Raw genomic sequence first — 16,509 nt, 5'->3', positions numbered from 1 at the left:
GGGAAAGAAAAGCATAATTACAGGACTAGAGGTTAAAAAGGTAAATGAATGTGTGCTTCAAGCTAGTGTGTTCTCCAGAAGCTACCCTGAGCCGCACTGGAGGAACTTACACTTTGTTCCTTAGGCCTGCCTGCTGGGGAGCCATTGGAGTTCTGTGCTGTACAGCAAGCTGCAGCTGTGGGTCAGAGACAGATGCACCATGCTGCTGTTTGCATTTTCCCCTCTGTCTTTCTGGAAAGAGTTGTCAGGCACTGCCCAGGGAGGTGGTGGAGTCCCCATCCCTGGAGGGGTTCCAGAAACCTGTGGCCATGGCACTTGGGGCCATGGTGGTGTTGGGTTGCTGGTTGGACTGGATGATCTCAGAGAGCTTTTCCCACCCCAACAGTTCTGTGATTCTACATTCAAGCATCTTTACTGTTTCTGCATGAATGTTCATCTGCACCTGGCAGTACTGCTGTGCACTGCTGGCTGTGGCTTGTGCCACTTGGTGCCAGGCCCTGCAGGCATGGTGTATCTTGTACCACCTCTTTTCCAGCTGTGTCCTCTGGCAGTGCTCTGTACGAGGCCAGTCTCCCTCAGTACCTCTGGTGGCACATTGTGAGGCTGCTCTGCTCTAGCTGGGAAGTTTGCTGCTGTTACCAGGGCTTTCAAGCTCTGGGTCCTTGTTTTGGAGGCTTGCTTGCATGCATATTCCCTCCTGCCCTCCTTCTGTGTGTCCCTTCTGCTTTTCTTTTCCCCTCCTGCCCTCTTCTCACTCCCCTCCCTTCTCTTCTCTTCCAGACTTGCATAGCCACCCATGAGTCTAATGGGATTGATATTATTATTGCACTCATCTTGAATGACATCAACCCTCTTGGCAAATACTGCATGGAGCTGGTGCTTCAGCTGAAGGTACAGAGGCTGTGAGTCTGTGTATTTACACTGCAGCAGTAGCAGAAGGCAAACCTGAGCAAGAGCTGTAGGCAGCCTGACATTTACTCAGTCTCACCCAGAGCAGAACATCCGCAGCAGCCTTTGCAAACAAACATTGCAAGGAGTTCACCTCAGCTGCTGAATCCTTATCAGCCCTTCCACCAGAGGCTGGATGGGCTCCTGGATGAGCTTCTCCAGTGTGTGCTACTGCATGCAGAGGGGAGCTCTGCAGCTGTGCTGCCTGCCAAGCAGGTAGAGCTTGTCCAGGAGCAGCCTTGGCTTCCTGCCTTCTCTTGCCCTCTGAAGGAAGTACGGAGAACAGGAGAAGCAGCACCCTGAGTGTGTGCTCCGGGTGCGAGGCAGCAGCAGTGCAGGCAACTTGTCCTCTAGGACGAAAGTCCAAAGCTTTCTGAGCTAGCTGGGTTGTCCCAGGCAGACAAAAGAGCATTCTGTGTGAAGTAAGTGGACCACAGGTCCAGGGAAAATCTGGGATGAAATCTGACTGCTTAAAAGGAAATGTTGCTGAAGAAGGCAGAAAGTAGCTACTTGATAGTGTGCATGGCCAAGCACCTTCTACAGAGAGCAAAGGAGCACCGGGAGGATGTTCAGCACAGGGGGCAGGTGGAGCCAGGTGCAACCCCAGCATTACCTGCTGCAAGGGTGATAGCCATTGTGGCTCCCTTCACAGGAGGCTTCCTCCTTCACCTTGCTCTTGCTTAACTGGCAGCAGTTGTGGTGAGTGATACCAGAAGTTCACCCTGTGGAAATGATTCTGATTTTACACAACCACAGGGTCATTCGGATTAGACACTGTGGCCTACTTCCAAGGGTTCACACAGCTCCCTCTGCAGCAGGGGATGCTGTGGCAGGTGAAGCAGAGCAGCTACACTGTGCCAGAAGGGACTCAGACCTCCAAAGCCACTCTTCCTCTCCTCAGATTGAACTGGAAGCCAGACAGGTCTCCAACTGCTGGAGTTACTGCTGCTGAAGCTGCGCTGTTTCATCTTGGGAGAAGTGTCAGTGAAAAGCATCCAGCTCACAAAATTCCCCCAGGATCATTTTGTACTGAAACAAAACTCCAGGGATGTATGAAAGCAGTATTGGGTTTAACACTGTATTACTTAAGTAAGGACCACTCAGTCTTCATGAAAAGCAAAAGGGGAAGGAAACCTGCCTGCAAGTTGAGACCTCTTTGGGGCTGTTGAGTATTGCTCTAGCAGAAAGCTGTGGCAAAAGCTGCTAGGTGGGCAGTAAGGAAGGGAAATGGGATTCACTGGCTTGTGCTGCCTGCTTCTCAGTGCTTAGGATGCTCCTTCCAGCAGTGTGCAGGGTTGGTTCACTGCACAGAGTGCTGAAAGCCCTCTGGAGCACATCAGGGAAAGTAGTTTAATACCTTACCTGCTGAAAACGTGGCTGCCAGCATCTCAGCTAAAACAGATGCAAAGGTTGCCCATCGTGGAGGAGGGAGCAGCTGGCACTAACTCGGGTTTGTGTCTGCAGAACAATGCCTCCAAGCTCCTGCTGGCCATCATGGAGAGCAGGCAGGACAGCGAGAACGCGGAAAGGATCCTCTTCAACATGAGGCCGAGGGAGCTGGTGAGAGAGCTGCTGAATATTCATAAATCTTGGGGCTGACAAAAAGTACAACTCTGTGGTTCAAACATTTTCAAATGCTGTGCATCTGAGCTGAGAGGCACTGGCAGCCTGCGGTGGCTCAGAGCATCAGGACAGCTCTAATGCACACAGGCACTGGCACAGGATCCAGCCTGCACACTTCCAGGCCTTACAGCTTGGCTGTTCTCAGCCTTTCCCAGCACTTCCTTCTCACTGTTTCTCTAACTTCTGCTAAGAAGGCTCTGATAGACTGCCTCCAAGTGCTCTCTGCCAGGGACTGGACAGGTCAGCCTGTGCAGCTGCAGCAGTGCCAGCAGGAGGTGTCCCCTGAGCTCTGTGCTCTGGAGCAGCTGTGATGCCTCTCTAGGTTCCCAGGAACTGTAAGTAGGTTGGAAATCTGGAGAAGTGGTTTCCAGTCCAATTGGCTGTGTAGCAGCAGGGACTGAAGAGCTCTCTTGTGGGAAGATCTTTGGGCATCATCCCTGCCCTTAGGCACAGCTCAGTGGCCTGCTGGTTTGGGGGCATCACTGTTCAGGGAGCTTACCAGCACATGGAGGGGAACAGAGAACCTCCCCACCTTGGTGCTGAGAAAGGCTTTTGGATGTCCTGGGCTTTCTCTAGCACCCTGCCCTGATCTGTGTCTTCCTCTCCTCTTTGGCTGAGTTATTTTTTTTCTGTTAAAGGGGTGGAGGAGGCTGAGTGATGTTTCAGCCTGCTCTAGCCAGGAGGAGACTGTGGATGCTCAGCACCACCTGCCCTGTCTGCAGGTCTGTCCTCAGAAGCACTTCTGGGAATACCTGCCCACAAAAGCTGGATGTTGCTGCTCCCTTCTCATGATTGCAGTTTTGCTGCTGAGAAGTGTGGCACTTTGGAGCTCCATAAACACTTCAAGGTTGTCTCTGTTAAGTGTTTCTCTGATTGCTCACACTTCTTGCAGAGCCATAGGGCACCCATCCAGGCATGAGTGTGTTCAAACTGTACTTGTTCCTCAAGAGTGACACTGATGGATTTCATCTCTGCCCGGCTGGGCTCTCTTGCAGGTGGATGTGATGAAGAATGCCTACAACCAAGGCCTGGAATGTGACCAGGAGGAGGAAAACGGAGACGATGGCATCTCCCCAAAGGATGTTGGCCATAACATCTATATCCTGGCACACCAGGTAGGCTCTGTTTGGGGTGTGGTTGGTTGCTTTGGGGTGTGATTGGTTGCTTTGGGGTGTGATTGGTTGCTTTGCTGTGTGGCTGCTTCCACCAAAGTGTTGCAAGATTCAGCCCCACACAGAACCTGTCTGATCAAAACTGGGAGCTTTCCCTTGTGGTTTCTGGCTCACACTTGCGTGCATCATGGCTTTGTCTGGGGAGCTGCCGAGAGCAGGCCCAGCCAGCGGTCTCTGGGCAGGCACAGGCACTCTGCTGGGCTTGGGGGGGCTCTGTTTGTGTCAAGTGAGAGCACAGGGCAGCTGATGTCCCCTTGGCTCATTTGTGTCAGTCAGTTCGTCAGTGACCTTATGGGGGTAGCCTCAGTAGTGATCCCAGGTGAGCTCCAGCTGAGAGGATCCCTCTGGTTCAATTTGTGTTGGTTACCCAGCAAGAGGAGCTCGACCTTTTCACTCTTTTCTGCTTTCAGATTGTGTTGTGCTGCCCTGCTCTTGAGCCTTTTCTGGTCACTTTGCCTCTCCACTGGTGAAAGGCTGGAGGTTTTTGTTGGAGAGATGAATTCCCAAGAGCAGCTGGTCTCGGGAGTGTCCAGAGTAGTGTCAGTACTTTTAAATGAGAAGAGTAAAGACTTCTGGATCCTACCATAAATGCCAGCAGCTGGAATTTCATGAGGGCCCAGTCTTCAGAAGATGTTCTTACTAAATCAGAAGAAATAAACAGATGGGGACAGGGAGTGTCCTGCATTCGTTATGCTAATTAAATGTTGTTAGGACTTGAATGCCCAGTGGGAAGGATGTCCTTGCACTGGTGTTGGGCAATGTTTCTTTGAAGCCGGGAACGCAGAAACAGCTACTGAGCTCTGCCCTTCCAGCACACTTCACTAGGTCTGGTTCTTGGAGTGTTTTTGGGGTGACCCTTAGCTTTTCCTGCAGCCAGTGGGGCTCTTCAGTCCCTCTCCTGACACTGGTGACTACTTGCTCTCCTTACAGCTGTTTGGTCCCCCTGTGATAGCAGAGTGAAGACCAGGGGTTCCTCTTCCTGCTGCTGCAGCCTTCAAGCACAGAGAGTTTATTTTGGGGAGCTCAGACTTTCAGTTTTTGTCGTTGAGCTCCTCAGGCTGATGCTGGCTTCTGCATTTTGTCACCACTTCATCCTTCCTTGCCCTTCCTGTGGCTGACTTTTACCAGAAGTAAAAGGCATTAATGTAAATGATTGACTCACAGTGCATGGAAAGTTATAAATGTCACAAGCAAGGCTGAGATTTCTGGCACCACATCTCCTTCACAGCCTCCCACCCCCTGCCTCAGAGGCAGCACAGAGCATGTGAGTGTCAGTGCACACTGTGCATCACAGCTGTGTGAGCACCTGGGGCATGAGGGCAAACCCTGACTGCTGAATGTGCCTGGGCATGGCAGCTGTCTCGCCTCTGCCAGGTGCTTCTCTGTCCTCTCTACCCCTCCCTTTATTTCTCACCTAGCTCCAGTGCCAGTGCTGTGCTCAGGCAGCTCCAGCAGCTCTGCTGCCCTTCCTTTGGAGCCTGGGTGACAATAAATGGATGTGCTGCTTGTATTGCTGCAGTTCAAGCAGAGCCTTCATCTTGTGTCTGTGCAGCAATTACAAAAGCCTTTGGCATCTTAGGCCCCAGAAGTTCCATATTTACTCACTACCTACATGCAGCAGCACTGCTGCAGAAGAATCAAGTTCTTAAGTGGTTTCCCCAAAGAGAACTCATGAAAGGCTTTGCAGGTGACCACAGCAGCTTGCTGCCTGTTAGTTCTGACAAAGAGTTGCAGCAGATTGTTCCTGGAGCCAGCAGTGTTTGTCTCAGCTTCCTGACCTTGTGCACTTGCTCTGAAGACTGCAGCCAGGGGCTCCTGCGATGCCCAGGGCTGTGTTTGCTACTCTGAGTTGCAGGGCACCTCTGGCATTCCCAGCTGGAGGCAAGAGTGTCTCAGTCAGGCACAAAGCCCAGGCTGATGCACTGGACCTGTCAGCAGGGGCTTCACTGGGGTGGCTCAGAGGAACATGAACCAACCTTGCACAGCTGCTGGCCCGCCTGTAGCCTGGGAAGGGTGCATCTTGGGGAGCTGTGGAGGCTTCTCCTCGATCCAGAAGGATGTGAGTGGGCACAGAGCAGGGAAGCAAACTCTAATACTGTAACCTTTCCAGTTTGCAGTGCTTTGGGAATTCCTCCATCTGGCTCCCAAAACTATGCAGGAGCGTGGGGGTACTGACCCCTTCGGGGGGGGGGGGGGGGGGGGGCATTTTCTGTGCTCAGCTGCTCTACCTTGCATGGATGCTGACATTCCTTGCTGGAGAGGGAGCACAGGGCTTGGAATTCCACAATACCTTTGTAATCTCCAAACAAATAGAAGGGATGCTTTGGGGGTTTTATGAGGTTAAGTTATAATCTCCTTTAAATCCCAACAGAGTCCCAAAACTACCTGTACTTAAATCATTTCCTGATGGCACCAAGACTTAGAGAAGTCACTTCCTGTGCCCCTCAGGTTAGAACTTCACACTGCTTGGCAGCAGTGCAGGTGCACAGCATAAACAGCACAAGTACAGAAAGGTTAGAGCTTGTCTGGTCCCAGAGCCACTGATTCCACTGAGTGAAGGCACAGGTCAGTCACATTTGGAGCAACAGTGCTCATGCCCACGCTCAGCAGCTGCTGTGAGCAGCTGGCAGCTGGGGGTTGTCTGCCCCAGCACCTGGTGGCAAGTGGAGAAAGGTGCTGTAAAAATGACCAGGGCAGGCTTCTGAGAGCAGAGGGTGGCCACATCCATCCTGTAGCATAAACCTGGCTTTCAGGATGAGTAGCTGTGAGTTGTGCAGTAAGGGTGCTCCCTTTCTGCAGGAGGGGCAGAGTGTTTTGAGCTGAAAGGTGCCATTGTTTGCAAGGCTTTGCTGAGGTTTGCAGGATTGGGGGTGGTTATTTGCTTTGTTTGTTTCTCCTTAACAGAGAAGCTCTGGCTGGTAGCAGTGCCAAAAGAGCTAATGGGGACCAGTCCTAAGCACTGTGACTGTCAGGGGACTCGTATCCTTGGCTGCCAGACCTGCAACTTCTGTCTCCTAGCACTTTGATGCTCCACATGTTGTTTAGCAGCTATCACCCTGGTGAGACAGGCTGTGGCATGGGAGTGACACTGGCTAATTAAATGTCAGCAGAGGCAGAAGCTGTTGCAAGGCTTTTGCACTGAGAGTGCCAGGACTGAACCAGAAGCACATCAGCCTCCTTGCAGCTCATTAGGATGGTAGAGAACAGTGTGGAGGCTGCCACAGGCCCTGAGCACTAATGAGCACCTGAAGCATTAAACAAATGTCTCTGGCTGTTGTTAGGTCTCAAGTTCAAACCTTGGCAACTTGTCCTTCCATGTTTTCTTTTTCTCCCCTTCTCCTCAGAAGCATTCACCTCACAACCCTGTCGTGGGAACCTCTTTTGTCCCTCTGCTGTCCTGTTGGGCTGCTGAGAGCTAGGATTCAGGCTAGAGCTTGTTCCAGTAGGCTGGCCACAAAGGCTTCAGCTGGTTTTCATTTGTCTGGTCCTACTTCTCTAGAGTAGATCTCAGATCCAAGCTGAGGGGAGACTTCATTTCTCTCCACAGCTGCCCGAGAGGAGGCTGCAGAGAGGTGGGGGTTGGGCTCTTCTAGCAGCCCCATCCCTGGAGCTTTTTAAGGCCAGGCTAAATTCTTGTGCACCCCCAGCTGGTGGGGTGGGATGAGGAGCAGAAAGGCATTGGCTCCACGTCAGCTCTGCTCAGCAGTAACTAAAACAGCCCAGGCTGAGCAAGGCTGTTACCAGCATGAATCCAAAGCAGCCCCACACCAGCTCCTGTGGGGGAAATCAGGTGGCCAAGAAGAGGTGTGCTCTATGGGTGGCACATGTGGCCAAGGTGTGCTCTGTGGGTGGCACAAAGAATGGAATTGGTAGAGGTTTGTAGAGACACAGGTTAGTGGGTACATGTGTGCCAGGAGTGTCTCCTGTGCCAGTGAAGGGGATACATGTGCCCACCAGTGCAGCCTGGCTGCCTCTGAACTAGTCATGGACCGTGTCTTGGCAGCCCTAAATGCCAGCCTCCAGCATGCTGAGGAGCAGCCTAGCCCTTTCGACATGCTGAGGAAATCTGCAGTGCAGCTCCATAGCCAAAGGTGTGCAAGGTTTGTGCCTACCTTTGAGTGAAGAGAAACCTTTGGTGGGACTGGGTGATCTCAGAAGTCCTTGCCAGCTGGAGCCACGCTGTGATTCAGTCTCAGTTCTTTGGCATTGGCAGAAGCCCTCCACAAGCAGGCTGCAGGCGAAGCTGCCTCTCATAAATCTCAGCTGAGGCCTCGCTGCTGACTTCTGAAGTCTAAATTATTTCCATTGTTCTCAAGTCATTACATTCTTCTTGTTATCTGTGGAAAGAGCCCCACTGGGCTGAGCATGTAAGTACAGGGGGCTGGGGGAGGAGGGTTTGTGTTGGTTAAGTGGAGATGATGAAGCTGAAACCATCGCAGCAGGACCTCCAGCAGTCACGGGTTTCTTTTTCTAGTTGGCTCGTCACAACAAAACACTGCAGCAGATGCTGAAGCCAGGGTCAGACCCAGAGGAAGGAGATGAAGCCTTGGGGTATTATGCCAACCACACAGCACAGATAGAGGTAAGGGATTGCTCACCAGATCAGTTTGCTTCAGTGCGTGGTGCATCAGCTCTTGGTAACAGCAGAGCTTCCTCAGGAGGTGCAGGAGGTTTGTGAGAACAGCATTAACAGCAACCACACCACCAGCACCACCATGCTGCTGGCTGTAGGACCATAGGAGTGCACCTGTGTTGAGAGTGGCTCCAGCTAATCATTTTGCAGTGCATTGCTTATGTGTTCCCAAGGATGCTTTGGTAGTGAAACAGGGGCTGTGGACAGTAGCTGTGTCGTGGAGTCCAGAACAGTCTTGTATGGTACATCACTCAAACCACCTTGAAGTACAAAGCCAGTGGTGATAACTGATCCAACCAAAAGTCTGGCTGGAGTGCAGAGAGGTTCTGAAGTGGTGCAGACATTCAGTATGGCTTTTGTTTAAAACCCAAGGCTTGACCTGGTTTTCAAGTCTGAACTTCACCCCTGCCATGGACTGGATTTAGCTCAAGATCCACTCTGGTATCAGTTCCTCTTACAGCTTTCATGGGTTTCCAGGCATCAAGAACTGTATCACCTGCAGCCCTTAGTGGCTGTGTAAGGAGCAGAATTGCTTGGGTGCAGAGGCAGCTGCTGTGAGAGGCTGCAGGAGGAAAGGGGCATCTGGATCCTCTTGGAAATGCTGTGTGCAGTCCAAAACTGCTGTGTGGTTGCCCAGCCCTAACCTGAATCAGAGCCAATAATTCCAGTGTCAGTGGCCTGCCAGTCTCCACCAGTGTAGGACTTGTGTGCATGGGACAGTTTTGACCCAAGCACCTCAGGTCCATCTTGTCCTAGCTGCCACCAAGACTTTTCTGTTTCCCACCATCCTTTTTGCCTCGTACTGATCACCAGAAAACAGATGGAAGCTCTGTGGCTGTCCAGAGAGCTGCTCAGTGTTCCTCTTAACCCATTTTGATATTTCAGATGCTCCTGAGGTATCTTTTAGCAACTGCCAGCTGAGTTTCTGGGTGGGCTGCAGATTCAAACCTTAAAGAAGCTCTGTGGTCTGTGGCTTCTGAAATGCCCCAGTGTCTGGTGGCTGCAAAGCCTGCTCCTTGAGCAGGTCAGAGGCTTTGTAGATGCCATTCTGCAGAGCAGCACTGCAGCCTAGCTCTTTGTTTGAGACACTGAGAGAGCTGAGGATGTGCTGTTGGCTTCCTTGACTCCCCCTGCCATGTTAGCTGCTCGTCACAGGGTCTGGCCTGAGACAAAACTCCTGGGGCACTTCCAAACTGCCTGTTCAAGTGTCACATAATGCCCATGGGCAGGCAGGAGCATAATGATCCTCTGTCTCACACACAGATGTGCTTGGCTGTGTTACTCCTGAAAATTAATTAAGACAATTTCTAATTACGTTCACATAATGAACAGGAATTAACAGAGGGGAGGGAGGGCTCTTGCCAGCAGGAGCGTGGCTGGCCCAGGGAAGCTGAGCTGTGTCAGATGGGTGTTTGCTCTGAGAGCAGGGCTGGACCTTTCAGATGCAGCCCCTCTGTGTCAGGGGATCCCATCTGTGTGACTGCAAAGTCAGAGTGGGGCTCTTGGCACTGTGGCTGTGCAGAGACATAGCTCTGGGAACGAAGGGAATGCTCTGCCCTGTGTTTCAGTAGTGCAGAGTCCCTGATCAGAGCCCATGCTGAGGGCAGTGTGGTGGGGTGGAGCCAGCTGCAGCTCACTCACTGGTCACTGGGTAGGCTCTGAAACAAACTGTGCAAAACCTTGGGGGGGCTGCTGAATAAGGAGGTGAAGGCTGACAAGGCAGGAGTGCTGTCTGGGAACAAGGGGCTGGCTTTGCTTGCTCCCCTTCACAGCTTGTCTCGTACAAATAGACTCGAGGTGAGAAAAGAATTTCATCAGCAGCTCAGAAAGCCCCTGAAAGTCTGCACTGCTTGTGGGAGAGATTTGTCTCGCTGCCTTGCAAAATGGAAGCTTTCAGAAGAACTTTTCTGTTCTGGGGAGGAGTTTGGAGCTAGGTTTTCCTCGAAGCACATTTGCCATCTTAGTTTCAGGCAGGACTTTCAAGGTAGAGGAGCACTTCTGCCTTGCTTTAGGGTGGGTGGGCTCAGCTCCGTTGGGTGGTCACATCACTTGTGCATCAAGTGGTGACAAAGGGGAGCTGGGAACAGGAAGGAGGGGAGAGGTGCTGGGGGTGTGCTGTCACCTGCAGATCGTGCGGCATGACAGGAGCATGGAGCAGATCGTGTTCCCCGTGCCCAACATCTGCGAGTTCCTGACGCGCGAGTCCCGGAGCCGCGTGCTCAGCACCACCGAGAGGGACGAGCAGGGCAGCAAGGTCAACGACTTCTTCCAGCAGGCAGAGCACCTGTACAACGAGATGAAGTGGCAGAAGAAAATCAGGAGTAAGTACTGCAGTTCTTTGTGCTGGCAGGCCAGGTGAGGCCTTCTGATGGTCTGCTTTCCATAGCACCCTGCTCTCTGCTCACCCCGAGGCTGCGCAGGCAAAGCTGTTTAGGGCGTGAGGTCGAAAGGCTGGGGGGCAGCTGGGATGCTTGCATGCCACCATGAAAGAGCCACAGTCTGGAGCAGTCACAGCAGTAGCAGTAATGTGTTCAAGATGAGGTCTTGGACTCCAGAAGTCAAGCTGAGGGATGGAGGAGCTGGGCGTAGTGCTGAACTCAATGGAGTTGCACTTAACTAAGCCAAGGCCCTTAATATTTAACACAAACATGTGCAGTGCATAGCTGAGGCTTGCAGATTCCTAAAAGGTCATTAAAAAGCTTGTAAATGTCAGCCACTTAAAAACATCTCTCACCAGAACTTCAGCTGCTTCAAATCTGCCTGGCTGCCATGGAGTCCTGCCAGTTGACATCAGCCTTGCTCGACTGGGCTGCAGTAGGTGCCAGCCCATACGGGTGCACGTCCCAGGGCACTGGGTGAGGCACGTGCACCGTGGTCAGCTGCTTCCAGGTCTGACAGGCATGATCAAGAGACCCAAGCAGGGACCCTGAGAGAAGGTGCAGTGAAGCTAAGCCATGCATCCCCGGTTTCTCACTGAGTCCACTGGCAGCCAACTCAGCCACTTCTCCTCTCCCACAGTGGGGCTGCTGGAGATGTCCCAGGGACAGGAAGCTCCTGCCAGCTGACCTTCTGTCAGCTCTGCCCTTTGCTTTTGGAGCAGAGAATCAAGGCTGCAGACTAAGTATGCATCTACAGTTATCCTTAAGGGATCAGGAAGGGTCTGGAGAACAGGGCTGGTGAGGAGCAGCTGGGGGTGTTTAGTGTGGAGAAGAGGAGGCTGAGGAAGACCTCATTGTTCTCTCCAGCTCCTTGGAGCTATGTGGGGCTTGGTCTCTTCTCCCTGGTAACAAGTGATAGAAGGAGGGGAAATGGCCTCAAGTTGTACTGGGCAGGATGCTCTCTGTGTACAGAAATACAGAGGAGTGATCAGTTCATTCACTGCCCAAGGGTAGGTGCTGGGGTGGCTCACATCAGCTGCTCAGAGCTGCTTCATTGATTAGGAAGGAAGAGTAGGACCCATGGTCAGAGCAGCAGGGGGGTTGGATAGTCAAAGCAAAAGGATTTAGTGCAGCATCCTTCGTGTGTTGGAAACGTGAGTGTTGGTTGTGTCAGTTCCCAAGCTATAATTTCCAGAGGCAGGAGTAAGTCTTCAGTGTGAACCTCTCAGCCCAGGGCCACTTCCCTTGGTAACACTCTAAGAACTTGTCTGTGCTGACAAAATGACCAGACCAGAAGCTGAGAAATAAATTATCCCAGAACAAGTCCCTGTCTGCACAGCCTGTTTGGGGCTAAAAAGTATAGCAGAGGAAAATGGCTTTGGTAACAAAATCAGATCTGTAGGGTTTGCTTACGAAAGACAAATAAAAGAGCCCAACTCTCCTGAGAGAGACCAGAGCTGCCTAATGCTATAAGCAGAGAAAATTGGTTTATTTTTATTCAGATCAGAATTTCCCCAATCCCTTTCATCAGTGGAATGGCTCACAAGGCTTCCTGGTGGCTTTTTCTGGTTTGGAAAGATAATAAAGATGGAGGCTGGGTTCATTCTTTAGCCAGGTGTCTGTTAGCATGATGCAGGCTGTGGTGCTGCAGTTGACAGAAGGCTTTTGCAGTGGCTCCAAAGGCTTCCAGCTCAGCAGCATGAGGTTATCACAGTGAAATCTGAATATTTGCCTAATCACAATTAAACTCTGGTTAGGCTAAAGCCTGAGACAGGCAGCAGCTACAGCTGGGGGAGGTTGCTGGATGCAGGTAAGTCTGGAATATGCTCTGCTTGCTTGCAGGAGGTCCGTGGCACACTGGAACCTCCCTAGCACCACGTTTGGGTCTGGCTGCAGATTCTTTGTACACTGCACACAGAGGTTTCACTGGAGTGGGATCCTTGGGCTAAAAGCTCTGCTTGAAGCTATGTGATGGCAAGCCTAGGTGTGATGCTTATCCATCTCAATTAAAGACTTAGAATCATAGAATCAGTCAGGTTGGAAGAGACCTCCAAGATCATCCAGTCCAACTCATCCCCCAGCCCTATCCAACCACCTAGACCATGGCACTGAGTGCCTCATCCAGGCTTTCTTGAAGATCTTCAGTGATGGTGATTCCACCACCTCCCTGGGCAGCACATCCCAGTGGCCAATCTCTCTTTCTGGGAAGAACTGCTTCCTAACATCCAGCCTGAACCTCCTCCTGCACAGCTTGAGACTGTGTCCCCTCATTCTGGTGCTGGTTGCCCGGGAGAACAGACTGACCCCCACCTGGCATTGCTTCATTAATCTGTGGTTTTTACTTCCTTGAGGCCATCACTGATTGATTTCCTGCCTACCTTCATTTCACTGACTGCTGCTCTTCTCCCCTTTCTAGATAACCCAGCCCTGTTTTGGTTCTCCAGACACATCTCTCTCTGGGGGAGCATTTCCTTCAACCTTGCTGTCTTCATCAATTTGGCAGTTGCTCTGTTCTACCCCTTTGGAGATGATGGAGATGAAGGCAAGTGGAGTTTGGTTTTATTTTCCCTTTTGCATTGTAGATGCTTTGGGTTCTGAGACAGCATTTACACAGCACTGCACTTCAGCTGTGCTCCTGTCTGCACAAGTCAGGTAGCATCTCCTAAGTAGGTGCCAGATGTTGTCTGACCTGTGGGGGCTGTCTTCTGGGTGTCTCATGGCTCCTGCAATGTGGAGTAAAATGGGCCAAAGACAGCTGCTGAGATGAAGGTTACCTAGTTGAGCTCAGCTGGGTTTTTATACTGCCACACTGCAGTGCACTCCTGCACACACTCAGTTACAGCTTCTGAGCCGAAGAAGGACTCCTGGCACCAGATGGGTAGAGATGCCTTAAAACTGACCAAGTGGAACGACTTGCATTCCTAAAAACATATGGAATAGGATGATCTGGAAATGAGCTGGTTGGTTTTTGGTGTGTTGTTTGCTGGGATACAAGGAGGTGACTGCTGCAGAGGAGAAGTGCATCAGAGAACAGTGTGACAGAACTTGGGGCTCTGCTTCAGCATGGGGCACAGGAAACACAGCCAGTCACAATGGCACTAAATGAAGGCAGCAGACTAGCAGGAGGCCTTTCTTGGAATCCAAAAGACGCTTAACTGATATAAAGGAGACTAAATAGTTCAGTGCACTGGGAGTGGGAGTGGAGCCATTCACCTCTGGGTCTTCGATTCATGTCCAGGCAGTAATGTGACTGCACGTCCCCTGGCTCTGGTGGCATGTGAACCTGGCTGAGGGAGGCAGTCCAGCTTCTGGTAGCTACATGTGCTGTTCACAAACACCAGGCTGGCACCAGCAAACATTCTGCTGGCTAAGCAGAGAGGCAGAAGATTAGAATGCACTGGCCCAGGGAGCAGGTTACCCTTCCAGCCCGTGGGGCGGTCTGCGTGGGTCCTGGCTGCAGGGCTGCAGACCTCTGCCATTGTTACCTGTACCCAGCACCACTCTGATGCTGGCAGCCCGGGCTGCACGGGGGGCAGGCTCTGGCCAGCAGCCATGGTGCAGGACTCACTTTCTGTTGGCTGCACTGTCAAAGGGAAGGGATCCTTGGCTCTATTCTTGGTGCAAGTAGAGCTCCAGAGCTGCCTGTCTCACGCCTGCCCCTCTCCTCCCCACAGGCACTCTCTCTCCACTGATTTCAGCCCTGCTGTGGGTAGCAGTGGCCTTCTGCACAGCAATGCTCTTCTTCATCTCCAACCCCGTGGGCATTCGGCCCTTCCTGGTGTCTGTTATTCTCAGGTCCATTTATACCATGGGGCTGGGTCCCACCTTGATACTCCTTGGTGCTGCTAATGTGAGTACTTCAAAAGCATCTGGAATTTCCCTTTCAGAGAAGCAGAGATTGTAAGAGACTTCTGTTTGAAAAAAACAAAACCCAAACAAAACCTTTGGAGAGAGAACTTCCCTTTCTGGTTCACTGGTTAAGCCAAAAAAAAATAAGTCCTTTCCAGTCATCCTGAAACAGCAGCATCAGCAGGCTGGGGAGCTGAGGAAAGAGCTGCTTTGGGTTTGTGCTGCACAAGGGCCATCAGGCTGACAGTGCTGGTGGTGAAAGAAGAATTTTCTCTACTGATACACTCAGCAATCTTGACCTAAATTAGTGATTTGTTTCTGTGAGCTTAAACACATTTGTGAGAAGCAAACTGTTTGCCAAATGAAAAGCTCTCAGCCCTTTGCCATCTCTCCTAACCCAGCCCTGAGCACCTTTGCCTGCTGCCTGAGCTTGGTGGGACAGTTGTGCTCAGAAGGCACCTGCCCGGGTGGCTGCCTGAGCGTGCAGCACTGATTGCCCTCAGCACAGGGTACTGGGCTGTTTGCCACCAGCTTGGGGGGAGCTTACCCTCTGACCCTGCCAGAGGCAGGTGAGCAGAGCTGTGCACACACAGCGTGTGAAAGGAGAAGGCTTGCAGCGTCCTCCCTGCTCCTGCTGGGCTGCCAAACAGCTGGGGTTAGCTTCTTCCCTGCTGGTTTCTGGACTGCTCTGCACCTGCAGGCAGAGCTCAGCAGCAATGGGCAATGTGCTGAAGCTGACTAAATGCTGCACTTCAGAAACGGCCACAGTAGTGGCCTTTTAGGGATCTTATGTTGAAAACCATGACCTGGAGGAAACAGGCCTTGTGCACAGCCCACAGGCTTCCTGCTGTGTTAGCACTGTGCCCTCTGGAGCAGCTGCTCCTACACAGGCTTGAGTCTAAACTCACAAGTGTTAGGAGTTCACTCCCAGTGTGGTTTCTGATGCCTTGTGACATTAATCCTGCCCCACTCCCTGACTGCAGAAGTAAATCACCATGCAGTGAGGCAGGGTGCAGTGTTCAGGGCTGAGGTCCTTCCACCCACCCTCACTCCCTGGATTTCTCTCATCTCCCTGCCACTCCCCCAAAGCTGAGTTCTTCAGTCAGAGCAGCCCAGCTACAGCAGTGCAAACAGCAGAGTAGGATTTTGCTGAGGGAGTAAACCTGGCCTGTTTTCACCCCACAGCTCTGCAACAAGATAGTGTTTCTGGTGAGCTTTGTGGGGAACCGTGGAACCTTCACCCGTGGCTACCGAGCGGTCATCATGGACATGGCTTTCCTCTACCACGTGGCCTATGTCCTGGTCTGCATGCTGGGCCTCTGTGTGCATGAGTTCTTCTACAGCTTCCTGGTGAGTGTGTGCTCCTGGGGAGGGGAAAGCCTGCACAAACAGAAAATGCCCTTGCCCAGGCAGCTGCCTTCCACTTCTCCCTGCCAAGCAAGCCAAGTTGAGGGTTTTTAGCAGGCTGTCGTGCTGCTGCCCCTCAGGAGCTGCTGTTCTCCTTACAACCTTTTTCTGTTAGGAACTTATTTTGTCTCTTGTAGAGGTGCAAGTTTGCCCCTTCCTTTTCAGGCAATCATCGTACAGCCCACTCCTTCCTCCCACCCTTCCCCAGTGCCCATTGTTCCTCTGTCTTGTCCCTTGGTGTGCATGTCATGCGTGTGCCCATCCCTCACTTCATCCTGCAGCCCTAATCAAGTCATAAAAAGAATGCCTGGTGAATGGGGATGGCTCTGGTGCAGCAGGTTGATCACTTCAAATGATCCCAGTCCACTTTCCTTGGCTGCCACTACCCAGAGGGAATGCCTTTTGGGAATGTGACACAGATGCAATGAAAGTGAATCGTGCAGAGTGTGCTCAGCTCAGCTGAGTGCTCCCTGCATGCTGAGCAGCAGCAAGAGGAGCT

General features: G+C 52.0%; 1 protein-coding gene across 6 annotated transcripts in view; it reads left to right on the top strand.

Moving 5' to 3' along the window:
- Window positions 1-16,509, top strand: part of ITPR2 (inositol 1,4,5-trisphosphate receptor type 2) — a 171,733-nt gene that overhangs the window by 134,464 nt on the left and 20,760 nt on the right. For 5 of the 6 annotated variants that reach the window (XM_068142875.1, XM_068142874.1, XM_068142878.1 and 2 more), the window contains 8 exons: window positions 781-891; window positions 2,413-2,508; window positions 3,567-3,686; window positions 8,218-8,325; window positions 10,505-10,697; window positions 13,171-13,296; window positions 14,429-14,604; window positions 15,789-15,953. In XM_068142875.1, the coding sequence (XP_067998976.1) occupies window positions 781-891; window positions 2,413-2,508; window positions 3,567-3,686; window positions 8,218-8,325; window positions 10,505-10,697; window positions 13,171-13,296; window positions 14,429-14,604; window positions 15,789-15,953 (1,095 nt within the window). The remainder of the gene's footprint in view (window positions 1-780; window positions 892-2,412; window positions 2,509-3,566; window positions 3,687-8,217; window positions 8,326-10,504; window positions 10,698-13,170; window positions 13,297-14,428; window positions 14,605-15,788; window positions 15,954-16,509) is intronic. The other variant, XM_068142880.1, reaches the window with a different exon arrangement.

The sequence above is a fragment of the Melanerpes formicivorus genome, unplaced genomic scaffold, assembly GCF_026170545.1.
Source record: "Melanerpes formicivorus ecotype bairdi unplaced genomic scaffold, bMelFor1.0.p_v2 SCAF_8, whole genome shotgun sequence".
NCBI classification, from domain to species: Eukaryota; Metazoa; Chordata; class Aves; order Piciformes; family Picidae; genus Melanerpes; species Melanerpes formicivorus.
Note: the sequence above shows the minus strand (reverse complement) of the source record. Positions and strands in the feature narration are given on the sequence as shown.